Source organism: Pseudonaja textilis, chromosome 2 (genome assembly GCF_049901715.1).
Source record: "Pseudonaja textilis isolate UNSWEBS1 chromosome 2, rPseTex1.2, whole genome shotgun sequence".
Taxonomy (NCBI): domain Eukaryota; kingdom Metazoa; phylum Chordata; class Lepidosauria; order Squamata; family Elapidae; genus Pseudonaja; species Pseudonaja textilis.
The window spans coordinates 248,035,971-248,052,511 of record NC_141991.1 but is presented as its reverse complement, the minus strand read 5'-3'; the positions used below and the strand labels follow the sequence as shown (position 1 = coordinate 248,052,511).

Genomic DNA, 16,541 nt, shown 5'->3' with positions numbered 1-16,541 from the left:
TTGGCAGAAGGAAATACAGTCCAGAGGCGATAGGCGAGTCGGCGACCGTTTGCAGTGCCATCATTGGTTAAATTTCTCCCGCCCCGTCGTGATTGGCCACCGTTCAAAGAACCCCCGCCTTCCGCTGCTTTACTCTCTGATTCTCGAATCGATTGGCGGCTTTTCCTTGGGCTCGCCGGCTCGCTTTTAATCCCACCCCTCGCCTGTCAGTATTGGCCACTGGGGGACATTGATTGGTCCGCCTTCTTTTCTCCGGACGAAAAGCACCCGCCGCTGAGGGAGCGATGGAGATTTAAAAAGCCCTAACGAAATAGGAACGTGGAGTCGGGTTTTTTTTCCCCCCTCCCTTCAGTCTCACTCTTGAAATGGAGTTGACGTATCAGTCGCTGAGAACGACGCACCAGGCCAGAGAAGAAGTGAGTGAAACGAGAATCCGTTCCTGTTTCCCCTAGTAACTATGGTAACCGTGAGGCGAAGGGGCGGGGCTCGTGGCGCGCGCCCGCTGGGAAGAGTCGCGCCCGCGCTGCGCATGCGTTTTAGCGCCATTGGCAAAAAAAAAAATAATGTTTGCAGTTAATCTTGACCTTAAGCCAGAGATCTCCAAACTTGGCAACTTTAAAAATTGTGGACTTCAACTCCCAGAATTCTCCAGTCAGCATATCCGGCTGGAGAATTCTGGGAGTTGAAGTGCACAAGTCTTAAAAGTTTGGGGACCTCTGCCTTAAGCTGTTTGAGGAGCTGATTGCTGTTCAGTGGAAGGTGGGCCTCTCTGCCTTTCCTTTCTTCGAGCTCCCATTAAAGAGCAACGTTTGGAACGGGGTGGAAGGCAGAAGGGTTAGCAGAAGCTGACAGGAATAGCCAACACTGCCCTAGATGATAGGCTCAAAATCCAGATGGAGCTTGACCCACCTGAACACATACAAACTGGAAGAAACCAGGCTTAATATTAGTAACTGTGAGAGGGATCTTGGAGTCTTAGTGGACAACCAGCTAAATAGGAGCCTGCAGTGTGCAGCAAAAAAGCCAACACAATCCTAAATTGCATTAACAGAGGGATACAGTCAAGATCAAGGGAGGTACTGATACCACTCTATAAAGCCTTAGTAAGACCACACCTAAGAGTTCTGCATCCAGTTTTGGTCTTCGCACTATAAAAAAGATGTTGAGACTCTAGAAAAAGTGCCGAGAAGAGCAACCAGGATGATGAGGGGACTGGAGACTAAAACATATGAAGAACGGTTGCAGGAACTGGGCCTGGCTAGTCTAGAGAAGAGAAGGACCAGGGGAAACATAATAGAAGTGCTCCAATAGTTGAGGGGCTGCCACAGAGAGGAGGAAGGGGTCAAGCTATTTTCCAAAGCCACCGAAGGCCAGACAAGGAATAATGGATGGAAACTGAGCAAAGAGAGATTTAATCTGGAAATAAGGAGAAACTTTCTGACAGAACAATCAACCAATGGAACAGAAGTTTCCTTCAGAAGTTGTGGGAGCTTCATCACTGGAGACTTTCAAGAAGAGACTGGACTGCCATCTGTCAGAAATGGTGTAAGGTCTCCTGCTTTGGGCAGGGGGGACGGGACTAGATGACCTACAAGGTCCCTTCCAACTCTGATTATCTGTTGTTATGTTAAATGCTAACCAAGAGACTTCTTCAATTCCCAAGCTCTTTGCTAAGATGTATTGGCCACATTAATTAAACCTACAGGTAGTCCTTGACTTAAAATGGCACTGAAAAAAAAAGACTTATGACTGTTTTTCACAGTTACGAGCTTTGCAACGTCCCCATAAACATGGGATCAAAATTCAGAATCTTAGCAACTGGTTCATATTTATGACCGTTGCAGAGTCCTAGGATCATGTGATCCCCTTTTGCGACTTTCTGACAATGTCAGGTGACCCTGGGGACACAGATAAACCTCCAAGTGGCCTCAATGACTCGATAAAGAGAATGCAAATGACCAGCTGTCTGCAAGGAGTATAAATCCTTTCATTCCCCACCATTCTGTTAGACCTGAAGAAGCTTCTTGGATGAGAAGTGAAACGTCTTCAAAGAAAAACCAGAAAGTCCAGTTGCCTCCTGAAAAAAGCAAAGGAAGGAAGGAAGGAGCTGTAAAGCACTGTGAGGCAGTATATAAGTCTACTAGGAAGGAAGGAAGGAAGGAAGGAAGAAAGGAAGGAGGGAGGGAGGGTGGGAGGGAGGGAGGGAAGGAAGGAAGGAAGGGGCTGTAAAGCACTGTGAGGCAGTATATAAGTCTACTAGGAAGGAAGGAAGGAAGGAAGGAAGGAAGGAAGGAAGGCTGTAATGGACTGTGAGGCGGTATATAAGTCTAAGTACTAGAAGGAAGGAAGGAAGGAAGGAAGGAAAGGGGCTGTAAAGTACTGTGAAGCGGTATTTGAATCTAAGTTCTATTGCTTGGGAAGGAAGGAAGGAGGGAAGGAAGGAATGGGCTGTAAAGCACTGTGAAGTGATATTTAAGTCTAAATGCTACTGCTATTATGACTCCGATTTGGAACTCCAATGGTTGGGGCCCAGTCACATGACTAGCACTTCAGCTATTTGGCAGCCAAGCTGCATTTCAAATCATTTCTTGCACCCCGAGTCTCATGATGGTGTTTTATGCCAGTTTTGCTTGGAAACCCAACATTGTCTTCCAGTTTTTGGCAAAACCATGCCCATAGCAAGCCATTGGTTCGCTCCACAGCCTTGGTGCCTGCCTATTGACCGTGGATTCCCCTATCACCTCCTGCAAAAAAAAAAAAAATAAGCTTGTTAAATTGGGCTGGTCAGATGACCGACCCATTTTGCCACCATCATCATTTTTTACCACGATGGGTGGGCTTCCATTAGGGTTGTAACTTAAGGACTATAAGTCAATTGATTCCTTGGGATTCTCCACTTCAAAATAAAATGGTACTGTGGTTTTTGCAGTGTCGTGCGATGCATACAGGTAATTCTTGTCTTATGACCACAATGGAGCCCAACATTTATCTTGCTAAGTGAGAATTTTTCTTAAGTGAGCTGTGCCCCATTTTACGACCTTTCTTGCCACATTCGTTAAGTGAATCCCTGCAGTGTTTCAATTAGTAAGGCCGTTGTTAAGTTAATTTGGCTTCCCCCTTTGTCACAAAAGGGGATTGCATGACCCCGGGACACTGCAACCATCATATATGTGAACCAGTTTGTCAACCACCTGAAAGTCAGTCATGTGACCATGGCCATGGTCACAAGTGTGAAAAATGGTCATAAGTCACTTTTTTCAGTGCCGTGGTAACTTTGAACAGTCACTAAACGAACTCAAGTCGAGGTATTCAGTTGTTCTGGCTTATTGAACGCACCATCTGGCATAAATAAATCATGGTTTAGCTCAAGATGTGAATCTCTGCTGGCTCAGAGTCTGCTTCAAAATTTTCAACACATTCTTCAAGGGGGTCTTTTAATTGCTAGCTTTGTCTGTGTGTTTCTCAGCAACCTGAGCACATCTCAGTATCTAGCAGCAGCTGAGAAAGGTTTTGCTCTAGTGTTAAATGCTCCTGATTTATTACCATGTACAAAGTCACTTTGCAAAGATTTTATCTTGAAAAGCAGAATTGTACATTATTAACACAATGAAATAAACGACACCTGTGCGCCCTTAATTCCTGCTTTTTCCTCTGGAGTAGACTGCAGCCGTCTGCAACCTGGCAACCTGAAGCTTCATTATTAGAGTGTGGGAAGAAATATCCATCTGGTTCAGTTCCAAGCCGGGAAGAAGGCACTGGAAACAAAATGGAGGATGATGGGAAAGAGGGTCCATTTATTGATGAAGCAGAACAACCAGGCATGTGTGATTCTGGGTAGCTGACCACATGGAGTTGAGAGAGGGAGAGGGGTTATACCATCTCTGTGCTTTGCACTTGAGCTTCCTGTTCCTGTGTAAGAACATGTATTCTAGTGGTTGTTGTCAGACTCCCTTGGAGCCATGTAGGGGTTATGTAGGGGTCATAGCTGGCTCTATAGGCAAAATACAAATCCTAGGTGTTTGAGCTAAGTTTGGTTGAAGTTTGTGAGGGTGATGCAATGAAGGGGCTTGTGTTCTGAAAGGGTGTTGGGAAATTCTTTATCGTGGCTTAATGGCTTTGTCCTGGTTTGGATCTTGGGTGAGGGTATTTGCTTATGAATACGGCTACCTATCTCTTTATCTCTTAAGTGCTGGCATCTGCTGAGGGCTATTAAGGAATGGGGGGCTGCTTTCCAAGAGCATGGTTTCTCCATTTCTCATCCACGGAAATATAAAGTCCTGCCTTTTTAATATTTTTCTAAATGTTTCATTCTTCTAGGAGAGGGGTGGGTGCTAACTTTCTACAAGAGCAGCTCCCAAAATATTCCACTTGCCTGCCCTTTGGCCATATTGCTTAAGGATTTTGGATATTGTAGTCCAAATGCTGTACAATTGGTAGGTGTTTGCAAAAGGCTGGACAACTCAGTAATGGAGAAATAAATTAAAATCACCAAGTACAGCATAGTGCAGTTTTGCAGGTTGAATTTATTTAGCTTGGTGTAACTGATGCATATTCAAGCCCACTTTTGGGGGTATTGTAGTGGATTTTATTTTATTTTTGGCTGAAGTAAGGAGCACAATGTTGAGAAGAACAATTGTTGCAATGATCGTCGGGTGTTTGCTTTACAAGAAAGAGGGACTCTGAACAAAAGCAAAGAAATATTTTTATAGACATTGAAGGCTGCAGAGTGGGAGTCTTATCTCTGGCGTATGCTGTTTTTCGTGTATTTTAAAATTGCCTTCATTGAGTCATGTCATCTGCAGAGATGTAGGAAAAGAAACTGTAATGCAAAGCCTGATTTCTGAATGGAGCAAACTCTAGGAACAATGACATCTTTTTCTCTTTATCTTCTTCCCCTTTCAGGTTCTTCTATTTATCTCTCATTGTAAAACTTCCCCACTCAGTTTTTCATTCTGTAGTGCAATCAAGAAGATTGCATAGTTCATCCTACGTTGCAGAAACATTCCAAAGTATATGTTCTAACCTAGCTTCCCCCAAAAGTACTGAGCAGGTTCTTTGTAGTACTTGATACTTCTCCCCTGCGCTGTTGTTGTGGTTAGCCGGCAGCAGGTGCGGACGGCTGAGGAGAGCGAGGACTCAGATGAGGGTCAAGGACCATTAGGGAGTGGACTGCTGCCTTCAGAGATTGAGGGGCTGGCAGCAGCAATGAGGAGGTTCCCGAGGAGCCTGTGCCAATTGCACGAGCGTGCAGGGCTGCTCGTAGGAAAGAATAGCTGCAGCAGCACGGGCAACTTAGGAGTAAGGCTGCAAGGTAATAGCCCCTCCTTCAAGAAGATAAAAGCCAGCTGTGAAGCGAACGTTCTTTGCAGGAAGCAAAGACGTTTTGAAACTCAGCCTCGTGGATGTTACAGTATCTTAGTTGGTATTTGAAGACTCTTGTGTTGTGAAATATTTCTTATCTGTGATTCTTGGCAGTCTCACACAGTTTTGGTGAGGCTCGTGCTTATCAAAGTTAATTAGTTTGCAGCAGCCTTTTAACTGGGGATTCCTAAGACTCATTAAAAGGTTTCTGTTACCTTTGGTTATTGTTTGTTTTATTGGAAAAGGGTTTGGGTCAGAACAGCTGTATCTACTTAACTGGCTGTCTTCCTTTCCTATCTCGATGCCCCTCAGATGTGCCAATTACATATCCCATCAGCCTCCATCCTAGCCAACTGGCCAGCTAGGGAATGATGGGAGCTGTCATCTTTATGCAGACATTGAACACCTGTGATGACCCAGGGTGGGATACAAAATCAACAAAATCACAAAAATAGGTGAAGTCCCTTTAATTCCTTCAACTTGGCCTCCAAGGACCAATTATCATTGACTGGAGAAAAAAAACTCCCCCACCAACAGTTACCAAAAGGAAGAAATTCCATTCAAACTCAAAATGCATATAAATTATAAACAGAAAAACAACAACAACACAAACCACACTGAAGCACTTAATAAGACAAGGCAGTATAAGGGCTTGAAGATGTCCCCAGATATTGACATACACACACTGGGAAGGATGCCAGAACTCAGTGAAGAACTGACAGACTATAATTATTCCATGCTTTGCTTCCAGTACTAGGTCATGTGCAGTTTGTCCTTTTAAACAGTCCTCCCAGCTGCAGCCCATGAAGGGGATCAGGGCCCTTTCCTCCCCTGTAGACCACACCGTCCATGTTTCTCCCTTATCTGCTCCTCCCTGCGTGCCCTAGGATGAAAAGGGGATGGGCCTGGGTCTTCCTCCAACTGCCTAGCCGGCCTGTGCCCTTCCCCAGTTTCCTCCACAACCTCCGGAGCCACACTCTCACTCCCTGTCGGCTGTTTCTCCTCTCCCTCGGAGTCAGATTCTAACGGGCATGACAACACCCATTTGTCTGAAATGGCTTAGTGTTTCCTGCTTGAGCAGTGGTTGGACTAGAAGATCTCTGAGGTCCCTTCCCACTCTGTTATTCTGTTATCAGGCCCTGGTAGAGAAGGTGGCTTTTATAGAATACGGTCATAACATTTTTCTGAAGGCTTTGACACACATGCATTGAACCCACTTTATTTTCATTTCAATTCAGGAATCGATTTTTTAATAGTGCTCGTGTGCCTTCTTGAAGATGGAAAAGAGGCACCAGAATGTCCATGATAAACGCTGAACAAACTAGGCCCGGACTATTAAAATTGGAGGAACAATCTCCGCACCATTTAAGAAGAGGGAAAGGAAAAAAAAAAAGGCTGGACGAAATTTATCTGATTGTATGGCTAAATCTTGATTGCACCCTAATTCATCGACTGGCAGCTGCAAAGGGAAACAATGTGTGGCATTTTAAGAAATGAATAATGTGTGCTCTGTAAGCATTAAAGCTAATTAGGGAAACGCTTTTAGCATTTAAAACCAGTTCCTGTTTAAGTGCCTTAAGCTTTTATTAATCGTATGGACCAAAAATCTCTTACAGTAATTGAAATTTTAATTACACCCATTTTTTTCATTCTAGGACTGGGAGCTTATTAAACTTTAAACACTTAAACCTCTATTGAAATACCAATAGCTGTAAACATGGTGGCATTCCGCACAGCAATTAAAGGAGCAAGAGTAAATCAGTATAAACCTAAACTGAATTTTAACTAAGGTTTTGTTCTTTAAGGGTTTCGGTTCTTTTATGCATGTACAAGTTCTACGGCTTCTATAGTAACCGTTTATTTTTAGCAGCTCAAAGGCTCATATTAATTCTGGTTGTTGTTTATTTGATAAAGAATTAATCTTGTGGTTGGGACAAATTATGTAGAATGTAAAAATCCACATGGATGTTTGTTGATTGCACACTTCACTCTCAAATGCAGATGCGTGTTTGTAATGTGGCTTGTTTCATCTGAGAATATGAACAATACGTTATAGAGTATCGGGGACCGAAATTTAGGGGGAAAAAGCTGATGGATGTAGTAGAACCAAGAGGGAAACCAATTAAAACAGAAGGAACAGAAATGCCCCAGCAGGCCCTTCTCATATAGTTTGCTAAACTTCTTCCAGCGTGAACCTCACTGCTGAACAAGTGATATTGGAAATAATCTCGCAGTTGTGGTATTCATTTTCCAATCAGTCAGTTCCCTGACTCCTGCTAGTATCCCATAATATAGAATAAAAACTTTATTGTCACTTTAAATGTGCGCTAGTAATCAGTGTACATTAAAATAAAAGTTCGTCGCATTCAGCTCTCAAAAGATAACCATTCTGCATATACCCACATATATGATATGACGCAGAGAAACAACACAGTCTAGTTCAGATGTATACGTGTACATGGCGAGAAGAACAAACTTTGCGAGTTTACCAGACAGATTGCATAGGGAACAAAGCTGTTACAGAATCTGGAAGTCCTGCTAGAAATACTTCGAAACCCTCCTCCCAGAGGGGAGCAACAGAAACAGACCACAAAGTGGGTATGTGGGGTCTCTAACAATGCTTCGAACTCTAAGCACATAGCACTTATAAGCAGCATCCTGAATAACAGGAAGCGAGCTTCTTGTAATCTCCACTGTCCTCACCACTCTCTGTAGGGACTTTCTATTGGAGGCACTGCTGCCACCAAACCAAACATGGATGCAATTTGTTAAAATGCCCTCGATCCTGCCTCTGTAAAAAGTGGCCAGGACAGAAGGAGAAAGATGCGTGCTTTCCTCGTCCAAATGTAGAAAATGCAGGTGCTGGTTTGCACGCTTCGCTAAGGATAACATGCAGCGTACTCATTTGTTAACATGGTTTGGATAGCGTGTGCCATATAGGTAGTCCTTGAGTTTCAACCGGTCACTTAACAACGGTTCAAACTTTCAACCAACCTGAAAAGAAGACACAACCCAGAATCGAAGTTCCAATGGGCACCCTCTGCAGTCACGTGACCAAACTCCAGGCACTGAGCAACACTTCCACATGTGTGACTATTTGCAACCCCCTGCGATCATGTGACCACATTCTATGATGTTTCGCTGAAAACCGGCGTTTCCGGTTTTTAGCATGTGCCCATAGTAAATCATTGGCTTGCTTAAGGACTGCGTGTTCGCTTAATGACTGCCATGAAAAACTATGATAAAACTCAGTCATGTGACCGACCCCTTTTATGACCACAATGACCTACAACTGTATCGGGCAGGCTTCTCTAGGTTTGTATGTCAAGGACTATTTGTATTGTCTGCAAAATGGCTTCCTAAATTCTCAAAATACGTTGCAATTTACAAACCATGGCAGCATCGTCTTAATATACGGAGGGAAGGATGTGGTATAAAACTAGATAAGAGATGGGAGGGCATACAGGTTCAACACTGGCAAGGGACACAGGCTTCACAGGAGAGACGGTTGCGATGTGGCTCCAGAAAGTTTGCTTGATCCAGAAAGTAATGATCTCGATTCAGGAAATCTTCTGAATTTTCAGGGTTTAGCTTCATTTTCCTCCTTACCTTATTAGGATTTTAGCTTAACAAAGTCCCTGTGATCCTTGAGAGCTCCTTAAAATCCAGGTAGTCCTTGACTTAACAACAGTTCATTTAGTGACCATTCAAAGTGTCAGAGTATATTCCTCAACTGGAATAGAGCATGGTAGCGAGGTCAGCCAATGAATAGGCATAACAACTAAGTCAGCCAATGAGGACTGTTTTGGAAACTGAAGCTAGAAGTAGCTTAAGCGTGGCTCTATATTAATGTTCTGACGCACACCCTTTTCCGACAAATCAAATACAATCCAAAAAGAACAGAAACCTTGTAATGCTTTTACAAAATAATTACCTGTTATAAGCACAAGCCTCGCCAAACTGTGCGAGGCTTGCCAAAAGATAACAGACAAGAAATAATTTGCAATACAAGAATCTTCAAATACAAACTCAGGATACTAGAATGTCCACGAGGCTGGAGTTTCAAAACGTCTTTGCCTTCTGCAAAGTACGTTCGTTTCACAGCTAGCTTTTATCTTCTTGAAAGAGAGGCTATTACCTTGCAGCCTTACTCTCGAGTCGCCCGTGCTGTTGTAACTGCTCTTTCCTACAAGCAATCCTGCGTGCATGTGCACTTGGCACAGGCTCCTTGGGAACCTCCTCATCGCTGCTGTCAGCCCCCACAATCTCTGAAGGCAGCAGTCCACTCCCTTATGGTCCTGGCCCCTCATCTGAGTCCTCGCTCTCCTCGGCCATCCGCACCTGCTGCCGGCTAACCACAACAATTAAGCTCAGCAGCTCTGTTGAGCTCTGAGTCTGTCTATTGAAGGTGAAACTCTTTCTCTCCTCTTGCTTGCCTGCTGAACTAAAGTGAAGCTGTTGTCTGCTCTGCTGAGAGTTACTTGCAACGTGTTTCTGTTTGAGTTTGCTCTATGTTGGAGAAATCTACAACTGGTTTGTAAAATCTACTTATTATGTTTATAAAGATGTTAAATGAAGCATCAGCCTTCTGTGTTTATTTTTCTGGCGCTGAATTATCGCTGCAAAATTTAAAGTTACAGCGGCACTGGAAAAAGTGACTTACCACCATTTTTCACTCCTAGGACCGTTGCAGCGTCCTTGGGCTCACGTGACCAAAATTCAATGCTTGGCAAGTGGTTCATATTTATGATGGTTGTAGTGTCTCCGGGGCCACATGATCCCCTTTTGCAACCTTCTGACAAGCAAAGTCAGTGGGGAAACCAGATTCATTTAACAACCGTGTTATTATCTTAACAAATGCGATGATTCACTTAACAAGAGTGGCAAGAAACATCGTAAAATGGGACAAACTCACCTAACAAAGGTTACACTTAGCAGCATGAATGTTGGGTTCAGTTGTGGTCGTAACTCGAGGATTACTCTATAACCCCCCCCCCCCCTTTCTTCCCTTCTAACCCTCAGCTGCTGAGATAAACCCGAAAAATTATGAGTGAGAAATTTAGTTTATGATTGCTAGATTGATGTGCCATCAAGTCAATCTGGAATAGCTCTGTCCCCAGCCTGGCCCTTCATATCTTCCAATGATGCACCCATTGCTGCTGCAGTTGAGTTAAACTTTATCCACCTTGCTTCCAGCTGACCTCTTTCTTCCAACTTTCCGAGAATTAAAACACTAATTTTCTAAAAGGCATTGAATAATAATAAAAAAGAGCATTTCCATTTAGAGCCACTAGGTGGTGCTCCAGTTCCTAAGAAACTCTTGTTTCCATCAGGAAAGCTGATTCAAAAAAAGTGAATGCAAAGTCATTAATGCATGCTTTACGGAGCTATATCTTTTTATGATTTTCTTTTTCTTTTCTTTTTTGTAGGAACACACACGAACAGAAGCCCGGCGCAAAAATCTCCTTATTTTGATTTTACATTATTTAACGGAAGAAGGGTAAGCATTCATTGGCTTTACAAGATACAGATGACTAAAACTTGTGATTGTTGCCATAATAAGCGAACTTCGCAGGGTCTCTGATAATGAAGTTCAGCTTTCTTCCCTACTAGAGCTCCCATCAGTCCCAGCCAATGTGACTCAGCACGATGGGTGTTGAAATCCAACTCCGCATACGGAAAAAAAATTCAGAAATAATCGATTCCTGAATGGCGATCCTGATCGTATTTTATATTTTGTCCTTTTCCCCCCCACTGTATAACACTCGTGTCGTAAATGACTACCATTCTCAAGCTACTATTCTACTCATACACTGAAACTTTCTAAATCTGTCACTCCCAGGTACGTAGATGCTGCTAACGCACTGGAACAAGAAACGAAATTTGGGCTGTGCCGCTTTGAAGTGTGCGACAACGTCGATCTGGAGACCATTTTGATGGAATATGAAAGCTACTACTACGTCAAGTTCCAAAAGTACCCCAAGATTACCAAGAAAGTTGTTGACTCCAGTACGTTGCGTTGCTCAGACAGAACTTTTTAAAAGTTGTCTCTGCCACTAATACAGAACCTCCACCTCCGAAGGAACTCTGTTAAAGAGTAAACAATGGTTTGCCACTCTGGCATATTGGCCCTTCCACATTTATTTATTTATTTGATTTGTCAATCACTTACAAGATACAAGTATAAGTATAAGCATGATTATGAACACATGAAATGGATATGAATAAAAAAAAAAGAAACAATAGGACAGGGACAGTAGGCACAATTGGTGCGCTTATGCACAACCCCTGCAGGCCTCTTAGGAAAGGGGTGAGGTCAATAGTAGACAGTCTAAGGTTAAAGTTTTTTGGGTTTGGGGAAGAAACTATAGAGTCAGGTAGAGTATTCCAGACATTGACCACTCTGTTGCTGAAGTCATATTTTCTGCAATCAATTTTGGTGCGGTTAATCTTGAGTTTGTATCTATTGTGCGCTCTTGTATTGTTATGATTTAAGCTAAAGTATTCATTTGCAGGTAGGACATTGCAATGTATGATTTTATATACTATATTTAGATTGGACCGAAGGCGGCGTAGTCTAGGTTTTCTAGGTCTAGAGTTTCAAGTCTGGAGGCATAAGGTATTCTGCAAATGAGTAGAGGAGTGGAGAACTTTTCTTGTGAAATATTTCTGGACTTTCTCAACTGTGTTAATATCAGATACGTAATGCGGGTTCGAGACTGATGAGCTGTATTCGAGTATTGGTCTAGCAAATGTTTTGTATGCTCTAGTTAGTAGTGTGATATTACCAGAGAAGAAGCTACGTAGGATTAGATTAACAACAACGCCTTTTTGGCTATGTAGTGACAGTGGGCTCTAGCACTTAGATCATTAGAGATGAGTACTCCAAGGTCCTTGACAGAGTTTGGATCATCAACAAGGTCTTGACTATTTAGCTTGTATTTTATATTATTTTTTTATATTGTATTTTATTTTTTTTTGCCAATATGTAAGACAGAGCATTTATTTGTTGAGATTTGAAGTTGCCATTTGTTTGACCATTCTGATACATAGTCAAGGTCTTTTTGGAGGTAGTAGTATTGTCTGTGGTGTTGAATAGCTTTACATCATGAGCGAAAAGAACGCAGTTGCTCTTGATATAATCACAGAAGTCAGTTATGTAGAGTATGAAGAGAGCTGGTCCTAGAACACTGCCTTGGGGGACACCACTGTTGACAGGTACAGAATTTGATAGGACACTCCCAATTTTGACCATTTGTTGTCTGTTTGACAGGAATGCTTCTATCCAGTTATATAGGTGTCCAAAGATACCATAAGATTTTAGTTTTAGGAGTAGTTTGTCATGTACCACTGAATCAAAAGCTTTACAGAAGTCTATGTAGATTGCGTCTATTGCTTTGCCCTGGTCAAGTTGTGTAGTCCATATGTTTTTGCAGTGTAAGAGTTGCAGATTACAGGATAGTTTTTTTCCTGAAACCACATTGTTTATTAGAGAGTTGGTTGTTTGTCTCTAAGTGGAGGATAATGGATTGGTTAATAATTGATTCCATGACTTTACAGGTGACGCAGCATAAGGAGATTGGTCTGTAATTTTCAACTAGGCTGGGGTCTCCCTTTTTGAAGATGGGGGTGACCGTGGCTTGTGACCATAGTTTTGGCAAGGAGCTGGTCCTGAAAGATTTTTCAAAGATTATGCTTGGAGGTTCAGCTATGGCAGTGGATAGCTTTTTAAAGAAGTAGGCACATATTCCATCCGGTTGAATAGATAGAGATGGTTTTAGATTGTGTAGTGCTTTTTCAACATTGTCTTCTGTAAAATCGATATGTATTAGATCATTGTAGTTTTCTGTGGTTTGACTAGGAAATACTGGGCATGGTCCATTGCTATTTACACATACTGAGCCAAAGAATGTGTTAAAGAGGTTGGCTTTAATGGTGTCGTTGTTGCAGTCTTTACCATTAGGTCCTTTCAGGGGTGGGATGGACCTTGAGTCCACCACATGGTGGAGCAGAAACTTATATGGGGTGTGGCTTCTTTAGTGGAACTCATTTTAGTTATCTATTTGATTTTTATCCCACCTTTATCACTTTATAAGTAACTCAAGGCAGTGAATGTACATACTCCCTTCCTCCTCCATTTTTTGCCACCCTGTGAGGTTGGTTGGACTGAGAGAGAGAGAGAGAGAGAGAGTGATTGCCCCAAGTCACCCAGTCAGTTTTCACGCCTAAGGGGAGATTAGAAGATACAGTCTCCTGATGATTGGTCCAAAGTCACCCAACTGGTTTTCATTCCCAATGTCATACTACAACACACAGGCTCCTATGATCGACCTAAAGTCACCCAGCCAGCTTTCATGTCTTAAGGCAGAACTAGAACTCACATCCTCCTGGTGATGGACTCAAAGTCACCCAGCTGGCTTTCATGCTTAATGCAGGACTAGAACTCATAGGGTGTTCAACCCAAAGTCATCCAGCTGGTTTTCATATCTAAGGCAGGACTAGAACTCACAGGCTCCTGATGATAGACTCACCCAATTGACTTTCATGCCTAATGCAGGACTAGAACTCACAGGCTCCTAGGATCGAGTCATCCAGCCAGCTTTCATGTCTAAGGCAGAACTCACCATCTATTGGCCCAGGCCATCACCTTCACTGCTAGACCAGACTGGTTCCCATCACTACCAAGCTTGGATGCAAACCTTTTTTTATCCAATGCAAGGAGAAAACTGAGCAGGTCCTATTTTTGTCAGGGCTGCTCTGCTGACGTACTGCACCCAACTGGAGCAAGCTTTAATAGAATCATGGCATCAAGGTTTGCAAGGGACCAAAAGAATTTCATCTAATCAAACATTCCCCATTATAAGTTGTGTGGACTTCAACTGGCGGGATTCTTAGCAACGGCTGTGCTGATTGTGGAATTCTGGGACTCGAAGTCCACATGTGCTAAAGTTTGGGAAACAAGGATTTAATTGAACTCCTTTCCTGTCACTTCCCTGGCATTTGTGTCTTTGCTTCGAGCAAGGTAACTGCCCAGCAGGTTCTTTCTAGATTTTTACTGCCTACAGCCCAGGTTTCTTGGAATGTTCACCTGGAATAAAGTTTGTTCTTTTCCTTCTAAATCCCTGTAGGTATGTGTAGCAGTGGGCATTGAGTTCAAGAAGCCGGACCTCCCACCACAAACAGATAGCAAACCAGAGCATGACACAAACTCGAGAACATCTTTGCTTCTGTTCCAAGTAATATTTCCTTCTTCCTCTTTTTTAACTGCTGTCTTTCTCCTCTTCCACAGCAGATAATAAACCAAGAAGTGGAGGGAAAGCAAAAAGGTAAGAACAGTGTAGCTGCTGGATAGCATTTGGTAATAATTCTTCACTAGCCACATTTATTGATTCATTTAATTTTTTTCCCCTCCACTTGTGAAATGCAAATGGTATTTGTATTCAATGTGTTAAGTCTTGTGGATGGGTGGATAGCTAGATGGATGGATAGATGATAGATGCTGGATGGATAGATAGATATATGAGAGATTGATAGATAGATGATGGATGGATGGATGGATAGATAGATAGATCATAGATAAATAGACAGACAGAGACAGATAGATAGATTGATTGATTGATTGATTGATGACTGATAGATGGTAGCTGATGGATGGATGGATAATGATACATAATAGGTAAATAGAAGATAGATAGATGATAGGTAGATAGATGATGGATAGATAGATTGATAGATGATAGGTGGATAAATAATGATAGATGATAGATTGATAGATTATTGATAGATAGACAGACAGATGATGGATGGTTGGATAATGACAGATAATAGATTGATAGATAACAGATAGATAGATAGACAGACAGATGATGGATGGATGGTTGGATAATGATAGATAATAGATTGATAGATGATAGACAGACAGATAGATGATGGATGGATGGTTGGATAATGATAGATAATAGATTGATAGATGACAGATAGACAGACAGACAGATGATGGATGGATGGTTGGGTAATGATAGATAATAGATTGATAGATGATAGACAGACAGACAGATAGATGATGGATGGATGGATAGATAGATTGATGGATGGATGGACAGGTAGACAGATAATGATAGATAATAGATAAATAGGTGGATGGAAGGATAGAGTAGATAGATACAGTAGATCGATACATAGCTACATAGATAGTATAGAACGGGTAGACTCAACTGAAATCCGTTTTTCCCATCTAGGGGCCCCAGCAGCACATGCCGGAATCTCCCCAAGATTAGCCAACATCAGGGGAGGCCCCAGTCGAAAGTGTCACCCAAAAGAGTAGAAGAGCTCAAAGCCTTCTGCAAAGAAAATCTGAAGCAGGTAAATCTCCCTTGCGTTGGTTTCCTGCTTTCACTTGTCAGAGGCCAGCTGGGAAAGTCACAAACGGCTGTTGTTGGATGCTGCAACCACCATAAATACAAGGCCAAGCGTCCGAATTTCGATCACGTGACTGTGAGGATGCTGTAACACTCTTAAGGGGGAGAACTGGTTGTAAGTCACTTTTTTCAGGGCCGTTGTAACTTTGAACGGTTACTAAATAAACGGTTGCAAGTCAAGGGCTCCCGGCTTACGAAGCAATATTTTTAAATTATTTGCTATTTTATTTATTGGCATCCCATAATAATTATTTTTTCAAACAACTCAAGGTGGTGAATATATCCACTATGCCTTCTTCATGTAAAGGACTAACTGCATACGAAGCAATAATTTTAATTATTATTTTATTTATTGGTATCCCATATTTTTATTAATATTATTATTATTATTACTATTGTTGTTATTTATTAAATAACTCCAGGTGATAAATATATCAGATACACTTTCTCCTTCTTATTTTCTCACAACAACAACCCTCTGGAGTGGGTTGAGCTGGGAGGGAGTGACTGGCCCAAAGTCTCCCAGCTGGCTTTCATGGTTAAGGCAGGACTAGAAATCAGCGTCTCATGGTGATTGGCCCAAAGTCACCCTGCTGGTTTTCATGCCTAAGGTGGGACTAGAACACATGTTCTCCTGGTGATTGGCCCAAAGTCTCCCAACTGGCTTTCATGCCTAAGGCGGGACTAGAACACATGTTCTCCTGGTGATTGGCCCAAAGTCACCCTGCTGGTTTTCATGCCTAAGGTGGGACTAGAACACAT

At 42.4% G+C, this 16,541-nt stretch overlaps 1 protein-coding gene across 3 annotated transcripts in view; it reads left to right on the top strand.

Annotated features, from left to right (window-relative positions):
- Window positions 1–240: 240 nt before the first annotated feature.
- KATNAL2 (katanin catalytic subunit A1 like 2) overlaps window positions 241–16,541 on the top strand; it is a 45,352-nt gene continuing 29,051 nt past the window's right edge. Inside the window, exons 1-5 of one of the 3 annotated variants that reach the window (XM_087927528.1) lie at window positions 241–416; window positions 10,791–10,861; window positions 11,204–11,370; window positions 14,651–14,687; window positions 15,600–15,723. In XM_087927528.1, the coding sequence (XP_087783654.1) occupies window positions 366–416; window positions 10,791–10,861; window positions 11,204–11,370; window positions 14,651–14,687; window positions 15,600–15,723 (450 nt within the window). In that variant the 5' untranslated portion in view covers window positions 241–365. The remainder of the gene's footprint in view (window positions 417–10,790; window positions 10,862–11,203; window positions 11,371–14,650; window positions 14,688–15,599; window positions 15,724–16,541) is intronic. The other 2 variants (XM_087927529.1, XM_087927530.1) reach the window with 2 other exon arrangements.